The sequence below is a fragment of the Embiotoca jacksoni genome, unplaced genomic scaffold, assembly GCF_022577435.1.
Source record: "Embiotoca jacksoni isolate LCO1_2020_lvr unplaced genomic scaffold, fEmbJac1.0.p SCAF_65, whole genome shotgun sequence".
In the NCBI taxonomy this organism is placed as follows: Eukaryota; Metazoa; Chordata; class Actinopteri; family Embiotocidae; genus Embiotoca; species Embiotoca jacksoni.
In genome coordinates, this window is record NW_027185420.1 from 1,332,578 (window position 1) to 1,350,453 (window position 17,876).

At 38.1% G+C, this 17,876-nt stretch overlaps 1 protein-coding gene across 2 annotated transcripts in view; it reads right to left on the minus strand.

Moving 5' to 3' along the window:
• The window catches only part of LOC138213939 (muscarinic acetylcholine receptor M4-like), a 94,102-nt gene that overhangs the window by 46,801 nt on the left and 29,425 nt on the right, over positions 1 to 17,876 (minus strand). For both annotated transcript variants that reach the window (XR_011179583.1, XM_069175268.1), the window contains exons 2-6: positions 7,120 to 7,718; positions 5,671 to 5,825; positions 3,373 to 3,577; positions 3,022 to 3,111; positions 620 to 889 (exon numbers count right to left, since the gene is read on the minus strand). Coding sequence is in view for 1 of the 2 variants with exons in the window: in XM_069175268.1 (XP_069031369.1) it covers positions 620 to 889; positions 3,022 to 3,111; positions 3,373 to 3,577; positions 5,671 to 5,825; positions 7,120 to 7,718 (1,319 nt within the window). In the remaining variant the exon portion in view is untranslated. The remainder of the gene's footprint in view (positions 1 to 619; positions 890 to 3,021; positions 3,112 to 3,372; positions 3,578 to 5,670; positions 5,826 to 7,119; positions 7,719 to 17,876) is intronic.

Below are 17,876 nucleotides of genomic sequence, written 5' to 3' on the forward strand. Positions count from 1 at the left end.
TCTCATTCATGTTATTTTCCTGTTTTATTACTCACGTATTTTTGTCTTGCCCTTGCGTCCCGCCGCCTTCATGTGTATGTAGTCCGTGTGCTCCTTACCTTCTGTGCCAGATCTTGTAGTCCTTGTGCGCTTCGAACCAGCATTTTCCTTGTGATCCCCGAGTGAGTTTTCTTGTGTACTGACTGCACTGTCCCGATTTTTGTCCGCCTGGTTTTGACTTTGGACTGATTTTACTGGTTTTTGTCTCTCTTTCACGTGTTTTTTCCTATACACCTTTTTCCAAGTAAAAACTACATTTTTAAAGAGATTCTCATGTCATGCTTGCAAGTCCTCAACCTGAAATGTTACAGTTTACTTGTTTCACCGACTCTTCAAGCTGTGCTTTTCCACAGATTTAAGGGCCATTGAAAAATAATATTAGCTGTAATTATTTTAATTACCATGTAATTATAACTTACCACTACATGAAAAACAGAAATATAAAGTATTGGCCTGCAATAGTGAGAATAATTTAAATGACATAATTATTTCAGCCATTAAATGTAGGCAATCCATCAGCACACTGTCTATGCCATATCCAATTTATACCTCATAACGTTTACTCAGTGTATTAACATACTTTCTTTTCTCTTGCAGCCATCTGTCTTTTCCTCTTCACTTGGCTTCTCGCAATGCTTGCGAACTTTCTCGCCACAGTCCGGGGACGGCTGATTGGAATTGAATGCGTCTGGGCTCCCTCTACTGGTGGGACGATCTCGATGGCTGTGATGCATTCATCGCCGGCCTGCTTCGTCACGATCTTTATCTTGGACCACCTTGACGAGGGGGTGATTTTGGCCATGGCAGAATTGGTTGTTGTCATGGCAACAGGACTGGGATTTGCTACCACCTGTAACAGGAACCAAGAGAATTTTGTCAGGGATTGTTTATAGCCATTTGACCTGTTGTTGAATTTAAATTATTTAAATCTAATTAGAACTGTCATCATGTATCACAACAAAGGAAAATGATATTAAATGTTCCTTCAGAAGGTGAATTAAATCATCTCGTATTAAAGCTTTCCTAAATTTCTTGCGAACATTTTCTGAAACACTGTTGCAGTTCTCAAAAATATCAGCAATTACTTGAACACTGAGCAACGCCACACTTCATTTGTACTGCAAAAGGCTTTCATTCATACTTGACCTTTCTTTTAAAAGTAAATAACCAAATCACTGTCAGCAAAATAATCTATTTACGGAAAATTGCAGGGGCATATTAGGACGGCAAATATAATATTTTGTATTGCAAGAAAATGTATAAAAGGTATGATTAGTTAGTTAAACTTAATTTATTCAGAGGTCTTAAGGAGATCAATATTTCTTTTGCGAGAGACCTGAGAACAAATTCGACTTAAACAATGACAATCATTCACTCCAAACATCACACCGCAAGCATTTCTTCCCCAGATCCATTGTTTTTTTTGGAGTTTGACTTTTAAAATTATTTCTTATAGGTGGCCAATGTCAGTTTTTACAGTTTAATTTATAAGTTTGTGTACAGGAAGCAGATGTATGTTACATTTAGAATATTGTCACTTCTTTACGTTGCTGCCAGACAGGCTTTTGTGCTTGAGAACTAAAGTGGTATCAAAGCCACCAAACTCCTTTGACAAAAGACATAAATTAAAGCTGTACAACACAGGAGTTGTGGTGAAACAGCTGCCTAAATCTGTTTGTTTGTGTGACTTTAGTATCTTAACATGTTAGTTTGAATCACAACTAATCACTTCTCCCGTCGGGATCCTCTTACCACAATTTAAGTCATTACTTCAGGAGGTTAATTACAGCCATGGATAGAATCGTTGATACCCTTTACAACTCATTCAAGATATTATTTATTCCACCTAAAAAGTATTAAAATTCAAAGCAATTTTCTCATTACTACCTGCATGCCTTTTGTATGTCAAAGAGTTAAGCAAAGAACGTGTGAAAAAAAAAAATTGCTTCTTCGACAAGTATATTCTAAAATGGCCTCGAAAGATTTGTTGGTAACCTGAGAAAAAGATTTTAAAGATTTTAAATAATTGGGTTAGTGATATGTCTGTGAATTTGTTTATATCCTTCTATGAAAAAACAAAAAAAACTGACAATTTTCTCTGAAATAATTTGAAACTTTCAAAAGTAATTGGCCTCCATGATTGTTTATTCAATACAACACATTTTAATCTGACTTTTCCTTTGATTTTTGAATGAACAGTATTTTTTAGATAATAAAATATGGTGAGCAGGTTTGTTTTTATTAAAAGCCCAATATTTAATGAATTCCTTTAAGTTTCTGATCTGATATCAGTAGATGTTTATTAAAAACATTAAACACTGAACGTTTTCTTTGGCTGGTAAAAGTTGCTCTTCGAACAGCCAAATTCAAGCTTTGCAAGTCTGGTGAGGACCAAAGCTTTGAACAAATAGCAAAAAAGATGTTTGAGCCGCTTCACACAGAATGATGTTGTAAACCCAACAGGGGATGTAGCTGCATTAGCCTAATTAGTATGTACCAGTAACCACTTAACATGGACAATTGACATGCCCAACAATAGTGCACAGTATGACAGTTTCTCCACAATACCATCCGTGTCCATGTTTTCCTCACGCGCATGGAGAGGCTATATAAAATTCTTAAAATACTCTGCCGCATCCTCTATGCATTCAGGCATACTGCAGCAGTACTTTGTATCTTTGTGACAATATCCAAAATCACAAGAATTTTTTTTTTATCCAGAAATTTGTAATACATCATCAGAAGAAAAAGACTTTGGTAGTTCAAGACAAATAACAATAATGAGATAATTAAAACAGCTCTCTGCTCCTATGCATATGTACGTACAATGTTGTCCAAAGATAGCAGTCCAACTTTGTTGTCCAAGTTGTCATGTCTAATTTCTATTTAATGTTTGATGATAATACAATTTGTTAAAACCCTGAAGACCGAGAAGAATGTGTTGAAAATAAAAAAATACATTTCCAACTTTTGGACACAAACCTCAGATGTAACCTCATTGTTGGTGATGTCCTTTGGTTCTGCGGGGGGAATGAACGCTGTTGACGAATCGTTGGAGCTCTCTTTTTCCTCCTGGATGGATGGATGGATGGATGGGTGGATTTAAGGGCATATAGATGGATGAATGGATGGATGGATGGATGGATGCATTGATGCATGGATGGATGGGTGAATGGATGGGTAGATGGATGGGTAGATGGATGGATGGATGGATGATGGATAGATGGATGGATGGATGGATGGATGGATGGATAGACAGAGACAGACAGTAAGGTTACCAACATCAAGTGGTCATGTCCAAGCAGTAATTTGAATGGTTTTCCGAGTCGGTACCTGTGCGAGTCCTCCTGGACTCGGCTGGGCTGCTTGTTGTGTCTGACCCGGTTTTGGTTCCTCAACTCGACCGTTCTTCACGGACTCCACTGCAGTCGTAGTTGAGTCCAGACTGAGTTTGGGTGTCGAGCGGGGACTGGCCTGGGGACTGGTCTCATTGTTGTTGTTCTGCTTTAGCAGGTGACTCTTTATTAAACTGGGAGTTCTGGGGAAATGCAAAGTACAATTTTATCACCAAAATATAAAAAGATAAATTTCAAATATATAAAAAAAAAAATCTGTGCTCATCACACTGGAATGAGCAGCAAATATAACTTTTATATGGAAATTCAAAATCTATCAATGGATACAAATCAATTATTGTGGACATGTATATAAATAATGAATATTAATAGCTTGGGTAACATGAATGTGAGAGAAGCAAACTTTGAAACATTTGTCAGCTGTGAATTGTAACCATTTAATCATTATACAAAAATATATCTTTAAATGTATCTGAAGTGGTGTGAAAAAGTGTTTGCCCCCTTCCTGATTTCCAAATTTTTTGCATGTCTGTCACACTTAAATGTTTCAGATCATCAAACTAATTTAAATATTAGTCAAAGATAACACAAGTAAACACAAAATGCAGTTTTTAAATGAAGGTTTTTATTATTAAGGGAGAAAAACAATCCAAACCCACATGGCCCTGTGTGAAAAAGTGTTTACCCCCTCCTGTTTAAACATAACTTAACTGTGGTTTATCACACCTGAGTTCAATTTCTCGAGCCACACCCAGGCCTGATTACTGACACACCTGTTCTCAATCAAGAAATCACTTCAATAGGACCTGCCTGACAAAGTGAAGTAGACCAGAAGATCCTCAAAAGATAGACATCATGCCGAGATCCAAAGAAATTCAGGAACAAATGAGAAAGAAAGTAATTGAGATCTATCAGTCTGGAAAAGGTTCTAAAGCCATTTCTAAAGCTTTGGGACTCCAGAGAACCACAGTGAGAACCATTATCCACAAATGGAGAAAACATGGAACAGTGGTGAACCTTCCCAGGAGCGGCCGGCCGACCAAAATTACCCCAAGAGAGCAGCATCCTCTCATCCGAGAGGTCACAAAAGACCCCACAACAACATCCAAAGAACTGCAGGCCTCACTTGCCTCAGTTCAGGTCGGTGTTCATGACTCCACCAGAAGAAAGAGACTCGGCAGAAATGGCTGCATGGCTGAGTTCCAAGACCAAAACCACCGCTGAGCAAAAACAACATTAAGGCTCGTCTCATTTTTGCCAGAAAACATCTTGATGATCCCCGAGACTTTTGGGAAAATACTCTGTGGACTGACGAGACAAAAGTTGAACTTTTTGGAAGGTGTGTGTCCCGTTACATCTGGTGTAAAAGTAACACCGCATTTCAGAAGAAGAACCTCATACCAACAGTAAAATCTGGTGGTGGTAGTGTGATGGTCTGGGGCTGTTTTGCTGCTTCAGGACCTGGAAGACTTGCTGTGATAAATGGAACCATGAATTCTACCGTCTACCAAAACATCCTGAAGGAGAACGTCCGGCCGTCTGTTCGTGATCTCAAGCTGAAGCCAACTTGGGTTCTGCAGCAGGACAATGATCCAAAATACACTAGCAAGTCCACCTCTGAATGGATGAAGAAAAACAAAATGAAGACTTTGGAGTGGCCTAGTCAAAGTCCTGACCTGAATCCTATTGAGATGCTGTGGCATGACCTTAAAAAGGAGGTTGGTGCTGGAAAACCCTCCAATGTGGCTGAATTACAACAACTCTGTAAAGATGAGTGGGCCAACATTCCTCCACAGCTGGAAAAGACTCATTGCAAGTTATCACAAACGCTTGATTGCAGTTGTTGCTGCTGAGGGTGGTCCAACCAGTTATTAGGTTTAGGGGGAAACACTTTTTCACACAGGGCCATGTGGGTTTGGATTGTTTTTCTCCCTTAATAATAAAAACCTTCATTTAAAAACTGCATTTTGTGTTTACTTGTGTTATCTTTGACTAATATTTAAATTTGTTTGATGATCTGTAACATTTAAGTGTGACAGACATGCAAAAAAATAAGAAATCAGGAAGGAGGCAAACACTTTTCACACCACTGTATGTATTTTAATGTCTCTTTTTTTTAAAGACAGAGAAGGGAGATTATATGAAAAATAGGTTAGTTCGTGTGCAGTTTCTATTTTTCCTCTTATGCCATCTTATCCTTTGCATTATTGTCTTTTATCTCAAAGATATTTGTAAGAAGTGTGATACCATTTATTTAATTACTTGGCACTCTTACTTTATTCCCTTCTTCTCTTTTTTGTCAGGTTTGTGTTTGGAGACCCGACTCCTGGAGGCCAAGGAGATGTGGATGTAAAGGACTGTCATGATAATGACAGGGAGATAAAATGCTGCGATAGCCGTCCCAAATGTCGCCGCAGGATTAGAAAGGAACTGCAAGAGGAAGGAAGGAAAGAAAGAAAGAAAGAAAAAGCAATAGGAAAATTATGCCATCTAGAGAGAATATACATGCATACACATGTGCATTTTAAATAAACGGTGACCAGTTTAATAGGTACACACATTAATACTTAATACTTTTGGTCCAAAATCTAAATCTGAATATCCAAACAAAAATATTGTTTTTGAAAACAATGTGTGACAAAATAATCGTGGTCTATTGTCTGGAATAGACCACACAATTTCAAAGAACTTGAACTGTTCTTATCTTATACTTCTCTAGACATTTGTGAAATGAGCTGAAGGAGGCAAGAGACCCACATATTAAATTTTAAGGACAAATAAATGTAATAAATCACTTGTATACAGAAATTGAAAAGAACATTTTGGGTCAATCCTTGTGTGTTTGTCAAATTCTGATCTCATGTTTAGAGTCTGATTTAAATTGGATCTTTGTGACAATATCCAAAATCACAAGAATTTTTGTTTTTTTTAATCCAGAAATTTTTAACACATTATCAGAAGAAAAAGACTTTGGTATTTCAAGACAAATAACAATAATGAGATAATTAAAACAGAACATTTAAAGTTCTAGAAAAGAACATTTTGGGTCAATCCTTGTGTGTTTGTCAAATTCTGATCTCATGTTTGGAGTCTGATTTAAATTTTGTTGATCGACTGAAAATGTGGATCTTTGGCTGTGCTGGTTAAATTTTTTAATATTTTTTTTTTAACGAAAAGCCAAAGAAATCCCATATACAGTAGTATAGTTTACATGTTCTACTACCTTGTCCTTGGTGTTAATTGTAAAAATTAAATAAGTATGCAAACCTCCCACCAGTTATTTTGGTGGGGAGTTAGCTTATGTCGGGAAGGTGTAATGAGCACAGCTGAGCCGAATGTGAGCTGATGAGCTCTCCCCTATAAAGGGGAGCAGGGCGAAGGAGGCGAAAGGGACGCGTTTGCACAGAGACATTGCTGTGTAGGCCGGGCAAATAAAGGCATCTGACTGAGCGAGTCATCTGTGTCCAGGAGAAACCCCGGTAGCACAAGCCCTGCTACAGACACGCTATCAAAAACTAGTAACAAAGTCATTGAGTTTCCCATCTAGTGGGCATCAAAGGGGGGACATTCACATCCAGTAGTAGTTTAAAATGTTTGAACAAATTATTGAGTTTCAAACACCAGTTTTCTCATAAAAAATATTTTAAATCTAAAGGTTAAGAGAATATGTTTCTCAATAATCTGCTATACAGTGGATTTGTAGTGCGAGTATTACGTAACGAACCTGAATGTAACACTCTCCGGGCGGCACTGTCCGCTCCCCAACGATGAACTGCCAGAACAAGATGGCGGGAGCCCACAAGATGAACGACAGGATCCACGCTGCCGCGATCATCAATCCTGCCATCTTCGTCGTCCTTCTGGTCGGATACGTGAGCGGTTTGGTCACGCAGAAGTAGCGATCGAAGCTGATAATCAACAAGTTCATCACCGAGGCGTTCGAGACAACGTAATCTAAAGCGAGCCACAAGTCACAGACCACCGGCCCGAGCGGCCAGTAGCCGACGATGATGTAAACCGTGTACAAATTCATGCTGAAAGCACCAATTATCAAGTCTGCACATGCTAATGAAAATAAGAAATAGTTATTGACAGTCTGTAAGTGGCGGTTCACTTTGATGGACAGCATGACTAAAATATTTCCCGTAACAGTCACAAAGCTCAGCGATCCTGTAACCAAGGCAATAAAAAACATCTCCAGGGCTTTGTACGGACTCCTCACGCCCGCTTCATTGTCGACAGGCGAGCAGGTCGTCGAATCGTTTGTGGACACGTTGCAGGTGATGTTGGCGAACAGGTCGGCTGATTGGTTGACCAATGACCCTGGAGGATATGAAAGAGACAAGAAGAGAAATTAAGAGACATATTATGTGTTCAACAGTGAGGCTGATATCCTGGAAGATATTCTTTTCCCTTTGAAATAACTAAAAACGGAAGTTTATTGTCAAAATGGGTATTATAGGATAGGAGGCAAAATAAAAAAAAAAAACAGCCGCTACATTAGTTGGGTTAGTAACAAATCAACCCAGTATCAAGGCAAAGCGCGACAAAGACACGCCAGTCCACGGCAGCAAAACGGGATTTAACACACTTTTGGCTGTCTAGGTGTGAAAGTTACACGTTATGAAAGTGTGAAAGTTACACGCACATGCATGTCATATGATGTGGGATCATGTGGCCAAGGTCCCGCAACAGAGTCAACAAAGGAGTCAGAAGAAGAAGAAGGAGGAAAATGTGTAACGTTCATGCAGAGACAGACCAATGCAGGAAACACAGTGGGAGGGAACAGATGAGGTCGTTGGGAAGATCAACATTTTCCTCAGACGTAGGCTGTTATCGAAGTTATAAAAACAAACTCTACATGAGTAAAATTACAATTTATTAGCTGAACATCCAATCAAACATGAACTTCCATGACCTCTGACCTGTTTGTAAATGTCAGCAAACACGTTGCAACTCGTGAACTCGAGGCTTATTGAACATTTTTAGTTCTGGCAGTAGAATGGGAGGCGGAGCTTCAGTTTTCAGGCTCCTCCCCTGTGGAACCAGCTCCCAGTTTGTGTTGGAGGGGCAGAAACCCTCTCTAGCTTTAAGATGAGACTCAAAACGTTCCTTCTTGATAAAGCCTATAGTTAGGGCTGGCTCAGGTAGACCTGAACCAACCCTTAGTTATGCTGTTATAGGCCGAGGCTGCTGGAGGACCTCGTTACATGCTGAGCTTCTTTTCTTTCCTCCTACTCTTTAACTGACTCATACCTCACCATCTTCTTCTCTCCCATAGTTTCTTCTTATTATCTGTTGTCTCCATTCAGTTCCTTCACTCGTGTAGTTTCTCTTCTTTCTTTTCCAGATGTCCCATCATGGAGCTGCATGTCTCTGCTCTGTGATTGTTGTCTCCACCAACAGTTCTTCTCTTCTATCTCTATGCTGTCCTTTTCTCTCTCTGCTCTCCTCTCACCCCAACCGGTTGAGGCAGATGCTCCGCCCACCTCTGAGTCTGGTTCTGTTAACAGATGCTCCGCCCACCTCTGATCCTGGTTCTTTTAACAGATGCTCCGCCCACCTCTGAGCCTGGTTCTGTTAACAGATGCTCCGCCCACTTTAATGTGTTAAGTGCCATGAAATAACCTGTGTTGTGATTTGGCGCTATATAAATAAAATTGAATTGAATTGAACTGGCATCATGAATACCACAAGAGGGCACCGTTCATATGGACTCTTCTCATGTACACAGTAAATACGACCCAAATTGAACGCAGCAAATGTCCAATTTATTCACATCTCATTGCTGGATTGTTAAGTTAAGCTTCTTTGAGCAAAGTTGTTTTCAGCTCTCAGAGCTCTACTCGTTTCCTGCTGATTTCTTGCCTTACATTTTGCTTTCATTTTGGATTTTGGTGCTTGTGTTTTGAACCAAAACACTGTTGGTTTTTGTTATAGACTCTTCAGTTTGTAACATTCTCTTATTCGCCTCATCTTTGTGTTTCTTTGTGGTGCGTTTGGCTCTTTAGTCCTGTAGAACTGTGACAAAGTGCAGCGTGGACAGATGTTTTTTTAGAACTACCAACCTTGAGATAAGGAATTATTCAGACATTTTTAAAGCTAATTCATAAGAGGCTCAGCAATTGTATGAAAACAGTGATTGTCCAGTTCTAGATATTAGTTGTGGAAATCTGGTTTGCAAGCTATTGCAAGTTAGGTGGTGGTAATGGTGAACCAGACTGGGTCAAAACAACAATGACACGCTAGATTGCTTTTTAATAAATGAGGCCTTTTAATTTGAAAAGGGTACAGGGGTATAATTTTATTACTTAGTATTAATCACGTCTATAGGGATGGCCCATTGTAGGCCAGTGCAGTGCAGCCAAAAACATAAATGCTTTGTCTTGTGCATGAAAGTGAATCCTTTACAGAGAATAAATTCAATAAATTATAACATTTTAAGAAGTTTGGACTATTGGACAAACCAGTCAATCTATGATCATGAAAATGTATGTTGTTGTTGTAGCACTATTAATCTGGAATCTCATAAATCATGACACATACCTCCTACATAAAACAATCCATTCAAGTTCTTTTTGTGATTGTTGCGATCAAAAATGTTTCATTTTACAGTGGATTTTCAGAAAAATTGCGAGTTTTTGTGTAAAAATTCAGGAAATTTGAAAAAAATGCAAGTCGAGAAAGAAAAATGCAATTTTTAAAAGCAGTACCTGATACAGGAATAAATATGTAATAATCATGCTGTACATTACAGAAATATTTTAGTTCTAATCTTTTTTTAATTTATTTATTAAACTTGGAGAACCATGGATATAAAAGTTACTAAAAACTCCTAAAAGCTGCTTATGTTTCCAGAATAGACCGTCTGTGACTGTAATATAGAAACAACAACGAGATCAGCCTTCAAAATAAGAGCTTCAGATGCTGTTTAATTCATGTTCTTTCAAACACATAGACCCGTTGAATGAAACAAACAAAGAGACGTCTCTGACAACTGGACGTGTGGAGAAAACTCATTTAACATCCAGTAATATGGAATCACTTCCTTCGATAATTAGCATTTAATTAGAAACTTTTATTGTGAAGGCCACATATCTCACAAATGAACCTGAAAAATCGCTGCAATTTTTAAAACATCGCAAGCTCCCGCAAATATTGCGAAAGTTTGCTTGACTTTGCATTAATTATTGAGATTGCGATATCCTGGAGGGGCTGTTTGTCCGAATGGACAGACATCTTTTCCTCACTCTGGACATATTTGCTACAGCAGCAACAAATCACAAAACGGTCATTTGAATCATTTTTGAAAGGTGTCTTGAAATGGTTTTCGAAAAACACTGGTGAAACGATGTCATCCCTCTAATTGGTGCCTCTGATTACAAATAATTATTACGGGTTTCTTTGTAAAGGCAATGGGAAACATTTTGTTGTTTCGTTTGCTTCTGAAATGTCCTGACCTGTGATTGATGATGACACGAGAATTTAATTCGGTCAACTTTGGGTAAATATGATGCATTCTTCTCTGTTACAGTTATTTAGGGTAATGAGGTGGATAAACTTTGGTTATTTTTGTTAATAAAGCAATTTTTGTTTGCAAAGACTTACATTAGGGCCTTAATAGTTTCAGCAAAGCTTCTGATGAAGACGTTTGTGAAAAAAAATTGCGGGAATAAAAAATAAAATTACAAATTCCCTCAAATATAACAGTTTGCTTGAGGGAAGGACTGATATTAGGAGGAGGAATTTGCTTGCGCTGACAAAAATCAATTGTAAGATCATTATTTCAGGAACTAGATTATTAATTTAACAAGTTGGATGACGATATTATTATCCATCTATCCATCTATGGCTCAAATAAAAACCCTTCAACCTTCCTAATATATTAATGCTGAACAGTAATCAAACATAATCCATGCGTGCGTTTATTGCTGGCACAACTTCAAAGAACCCTGCGTGTTGAAAATGAATGCGTAACCCTCCAACCAACCTGTGTTGTGGATTGAATTTAGGGCAGGGGGGTTGAAACATACAGTGCATTGTTCCTCCGACGCGATGCTGAGTCAACACGTTCTCCTGATATTCAAACTCATTAAACGAAGAAGCGACTGGCTGACTCCGATAACATTCAGCGGACGTATTAAGCGCAGGAAGAAACAAATGCTGCAGAACCAAGAAATGAGAAGGGCTTCATGGGGGAATAAAGAGGGGGGGGGGGCTTCATTTTTTTTAAGCATCAAAGCAGAAGTCCAACCATTTTCAACCTTCCAACATTATTATTATTATTTTTTTTTAAATACACTTGTTTAATCTTTTTTACACGACCTCTAAAGAACAATGTTTAGCTCATAGTTATAAGTGATTACGAGGATATACAGTTCTACCACATTGCATTTAATATATGCGTGCATTCCCCCATCACACACATACATATTTCATCGGTGCATATATATCGCACCACACACATTTTTATACATACAGATAAGCAGTTGGCCAGCTTGTAGCCATAAAAACACATGGATGAAATGAGCTGTGCTCTGGTGGAGGTTGAAGCGGACCAAGAGATCGGGGAACAGAGGGAACGGAATAAAGCGTCGACATGTTTAAACATGTATGTAATGTATCTGCAGGGTTTGAATCGTGCATGTGTATCCTGCACTCTGTCAAAGTGCGCGTGCACGGACGTCCATGTACGTAGCGAAGACTGCGATTACCTTTTTCAATAGCGTACAGCTTTATAGATCAGCTGTATTACACGCCGTTATCGTGACAAACACAATAAACCCGTCTTTCATGCTTCTATTTTTGGCAAATGACAAAGTTTTTCAGCAAATTCTCTCAGGGAATTTGACCATTTGCAATAATTAAGGGAATGTTCCTGAATAAAATTGAATTGAATGTTTAAACTCAAGCTTTAAACTAGTAAAAAAAAAAAAGACTGTTACACCTTTTTTTTTTTTTTTTTTTAAATGTGCATACATTCATAATGCCATGTGCATTGTGCCATGTGTATATATATATATATATATATATATATATATATATATATACACATGGCACATGTGCGGAGGAATATTCATAACAGCAGGAGTGTCCTGTTCACTCAGGTCTGTACTCTGCACACACAGGGATTAGTTACATACATTAGTTATATGTGTGTGTATATATATATATATATATATACACACATATAACTAATGTATATATATACACACATATAACTAATGTATGTAACTAATCCCTGTGTGTGCAGAGTACAGACCTGAGTGAACAGGACACTCCTGCTGTTATGAATATTCCTCCGGCAGTGTTAAAGTCTGACTAATGGATTACCACTGGTGTCAGACCATTTATGTGGAAGGCCTCAGGATGGAATACGTTGTCTAATTAAAAGCCAGGAGGATATACTGCAGTTTAAACTCAAAGACCTCATGTGAGACACACCATGAAGTTACAGTACTAAGATCAGTCCGGTATGAATATGATATCGAATAAAACATGTTACTATATAAATATGCATGTTTAATATAGTGTATCTCACTACACTACACTATATTATACTATAATACACTATACTGTACTATATTATACTAAATCACACTATACTATAACACTATACTTTACATTATACTACACTATACTTCAATACACTATACTATAATACACTATACATTATACTACACTATACTTTAATATACTACACTATAATACACTATACTATATCATACTATAATATATTATAACACACTATAATATACTATACATTATACTACACTATACTTTAATACACCAAACTATAATACACTATACTATAATGCACTATACCATATCATACTATAATATACTATAACACACTATACTATAATACACTGCACTACACTATAGTACACCATATCATACTACATTACACAATACTATTATACACTATATTATATTATACTATAATACACTATACTATACTATGATACACTATATTATAATACACGATACGATACTACACTATACCATACTACACTATAATACACTCTTTCTAGGGATTCAAAATTTAAAGAATCTGATGCAAGAGAAAAATGTAAACTTATTGCACCTTGTAAAAATTGGTGATCATTAGGCCAGCACCAAAAATGATAAAAGACATGTCCAGTCTGGATCCAGTCAGAGTGGCCTGGAACAAGGGAGGCAAAACCTTTGATGGCTCATTTGAAATCATATCGTCCAGTTGCTGTTAATACAGTGCATCCGGAAAGTATTCACAGCGCTTCACTTTTCCCACATTTTGTTATGTTACGGCCTTATTCCAAAATGGATTAAATTAATTTTTTTCCTCAAAATTTGACACACAATACCCCATAATGATAACATGAAAAAGTTTTTGGGGAGATTTTTGCAAATCTATTAAAAATAAAGAACAAAAATATAACACATACCTAAGTATTCACAGAGCACCTTTGGCAGCAGTTACAGTCTCAAGTCTTTTTGAGTACGATGTTACAAGCTTGGCTCCTATTTCTGGGCAGTTTCTTCCGTTCTTCTTTGCAGGACCTCTCAAGCTCCATCAGGTTGGATGAGGAGCGTCGGTGCTCAGACATCTTCAGATCTCTCCAGAGATGCTCAATTGGGTTCAAGTCTGGGCTCTGCCTGGGCCTCTCAAAGACATTCACAGAGTTGTCCCGAAGACACTCCTTTGTTATCTCGGCTGTGTGCTTCGGGTCGTTGTCCTGTTGGAAGATGAACCTTCGCCCCAGTCTGAGGTCCAGAGCGCTCTGGAGAAGGTTTTCATCAAGGATGTCTCTGTACATTGCTGCATTCATCTTTCTCTCCATCCTAACTAGTCTCCCAGTTCCTGCTGCTGAAAAACATCCCCACAGCATGATACTGCCACCACCATGCTTCATTGTAGAGATGGTATTGGCCAGGTGATGAGTGGTGCCTGGTTTCCTCCAAACATGACGCTTGGCATTCAGGCCAAAGAGTTCAATCTTTGTTTCATCAAACCAGAGAATTTAGTTTCTCATGATCCGAGAGTCCTTCAGGTGCCTTTTGGTAAACTCCAGGTGGGCTGTCATGAGCCTTTTACTGAGGAGTGTCTTCCGTCTGGTCACTCTACCATACAGGCCTGCTTGGTGGAGTGCTGCAGAGATGGTTGTCCTTCTGGAAGGTTCTCCTCTCTTCACAGAGCAACGTTGGAGCTCTGTCAGAGTGACCATCGGGTTCTTGGTCACCTCCCTGACTAAGGCCCTTCTCCCCCGGTCGCTCAGTTTGGCCGGGCGGCCGACTCTAGGAAGAGTCCTGGTGGTTCCAAACTTCTTCCATTTACGGGTGATGGAGGCCACTGTGCTCATTGGGACCTTCAATGCTGCAGAAATGTTTCTGTACCCTTCCCCAGATCTGTGCCTTGATACAATCCTGTCTGAGGTCTACAGACAATTCCTTGGACTTCATGTCTTGGTTTGTGCTCTGACATGTCAAGGATGCACCTGAGCTCAATTTTGAGTATCATGGAAAAGGCTGTGAATACTTATGGACATGTGATTTTTTAATTTTTAATAGATTTGCAAAAAAATTAAAAAAAAAGTTTTTTCATGTTATCATTATGGGGTATTGTGTGTAGAATCTTGAGGGAAAAAAATGATTTAATCCATTTTGGAATAAGGTTGTAACATAAAATGTGGAAAAAATGAAGTGCTGTGAATACTTTCTGGATGCACTGTAACTCTGTCAAACATGGTTGTGTTCATAAAATGTTTCTCTTTCTTCGTCACGACAACAGAAACCAAAAAATATCTAGATGAGAACAATGTGTTTTAAAAACACAAGTGACTGCAGGAAGCATTGATGGGAGATTAAAAGGGAGTGATTCTTTAGTTAAATAGATTTTGTTGTTGTATTGCAAAATTCATGGTCAAAACTTACTGCATTTTTAATATGTTTCTATCCTGACCAGATTAAAATTCTTTCAGTGTACACGAGTACAATTTTAAGGCATTTGGCAAGTTGCATGTCATTTTTTTGTTATTACTCACGAACAAAATTTGCAAAAACAAAGAAAGCAACCTAATAAGAAAGGCAACTATAGTTTCTGGTTCTCAATCCATATTTTGTATCATTTCTAAAACAACAATTTTATTTTTTGACCAATCACAATAGTGCAACATGAACAATGCCACTTAAGCATACCTGATCATTTGCTTTCCTATTCATGTGAAAAAAAAACCACTGTTTGCACCAATTAAAAATGATCCCTTTATCCTTAATAGACTGTAATATATTTTAAAATGTTCTAATATTACTTTTGTGCATTTTTTGGCATAAAATTCAATGTTAATACTTTCTCAAAGACACATCAATGCACTCAAAAGAAGTGGCTTAGATCTTATATGAAATATATAACACAGGCGGATGAGAGGTGCATTACCATTGATTTCATCACCATCATCTCACACACTCGTATATACATAGACAGCAACACGGCAGTAACCAGCACACTGCTGCAACATTTATGGCTCTCCAACATGGAGACAGGACACTTACACAGTGCACTCGCAATAAGAACAAGCATCCAAGCATTCGTTTGCATTAATATTCAAATATTCATCTGAAATAGATATTTAATAATACAAGTGCATATATTCATTTGTTGCAGTCCTCATTCGCCTACCACGGCTTTAGATCTGACGGAAAATCTAGATGTGCGCCAGATGGTAGCGTATACTCCGCTCTCAAACTGATTGTTTAAAAATGGAAACCGGTGATACTTTTTTTTCTTTTAATAGTTACAGTGCAGTTTTTGATTTTTTTTTTTTACATGCTGTTAGAGCAAAGTTGATTAAAACGCAAAGACCACCCCTATGAAATAAGATGCAGATGAGATGCTCGTTAAAGATAAAATGTGAGTCTCATCTGGCAGATGGGATGGTGGAGAAGGATGATGGCTTAAGTGTGAGGAAGGCTTCCAGATGGATCTACCATGATTCTCAAAAGCCTTGAGGTTAAAAAGATGAATGGCTATTGGGTTGGTCTTGACAGCCAACGGCTCAACTGTTACTGTTTGGTTTATATTTGGACCTAAATGCCTCAGAAACTCTTCATCCAACCACATACTTTTTACTCTCGAAGGATATGTCCTTTATCCCACACTCAAAGTAAGTTTCTAAGAATCAGGGCACTTGAGATTTTTCAATTGCAACAGAGGCATGTTTACCACTGTGTTGCATCACATTTTTCTTGTAACAACACTGACATTTTTTGGGAACTGAGGAGACCAGTTTCTGAAGTTTTGAAATTAAAAATGTTGTTTCATTGCGATATAGGATTTCAGCAGAACAACAGTTCGGGGTCGCCTTTGTGGTATTTTTTGATTCATGATGGGCCAAATTTTTTAAATGGTGACAAGTCTGGACTGCAGGAGGCCAGTTTATCAGCCGGACTCTTCTACTAGAGAACCATGCTGTTGGAATACGTGCAGAATGTGGTTGGATGTTGTTCTGCTGAAATAAACAAGACCTTCCCTGAAAGAGACGTTGTCTGGATGGCAGCATATGTTGCTCCAAAACCTGAATATATCATTCAGCATTAATGCTTCCTTCCCAGATGTACAATCTACCCATGCCATGTGCACTAATGCATCCCTGTACCATCACAGATGATGGCTTTTTAACTGAGCGCTGATAACAAGCTGGATGGTCCCTCTCCTCTTTAACCTGGAGAATGCAGTGTCCATGATTTCCAAAAATAATTTATAATTTTAAATGAGCTCGGGCCCAGATACGATCGAAGCATTTTTTGGATTATGTTTATATATGGATTTTTCTTGGCATGGGAGAGTTTTAACCTTCATTTGTGGATGCAGCGACAAATTGTGTTCACAGACAATGGTTTTCAGAAGTGTTCCTGAGCCCATGCAGTGATTTCCAGGACAAAATTGTGTCTTTTTTAATGCGGTGCTGCTGAGGGCCCGAATATCCTAGCTATATCCAATACTGGTTTTGACTTTGTCCCTTGAATAAAGAGATTTCTCTGGATTCTTTACCTTTTTCACAGATTTTTATGTAGAGAAGATGATGAAATCCCCAAATTCTTAGCAATATTTGTTGATGAAAATCTTTCCTAATTGTTGCACTATTTTTGCCAAGCACTGAACCCCTCCCTATCTTCACTGATGAGAGACTCTGCCTAGTTGAAATGCTATTTTTATTTAATCATTTTACTGACCCGTTACCAATTAACCAAATTAGTTGAGCTGTTCCAGCGTGTTTTTTTTTTCAGCATTAAACAACTTTTCCAGTCTTTTGTTGCCCCTGTTCAAACTCTTTTGAAATGTGTCATTGTCATCAAATTCAAAATGAACATGTTTTTCAAAGAACAATAACATTTCTCCGTTTCAACATTTGATATATGGTCATTCCTCCATTTTCAATTCAATATGGTTTGACATGATTTGCATGTCATCAATTTCCATTTTTGTTAAAATTTCCCACAGCA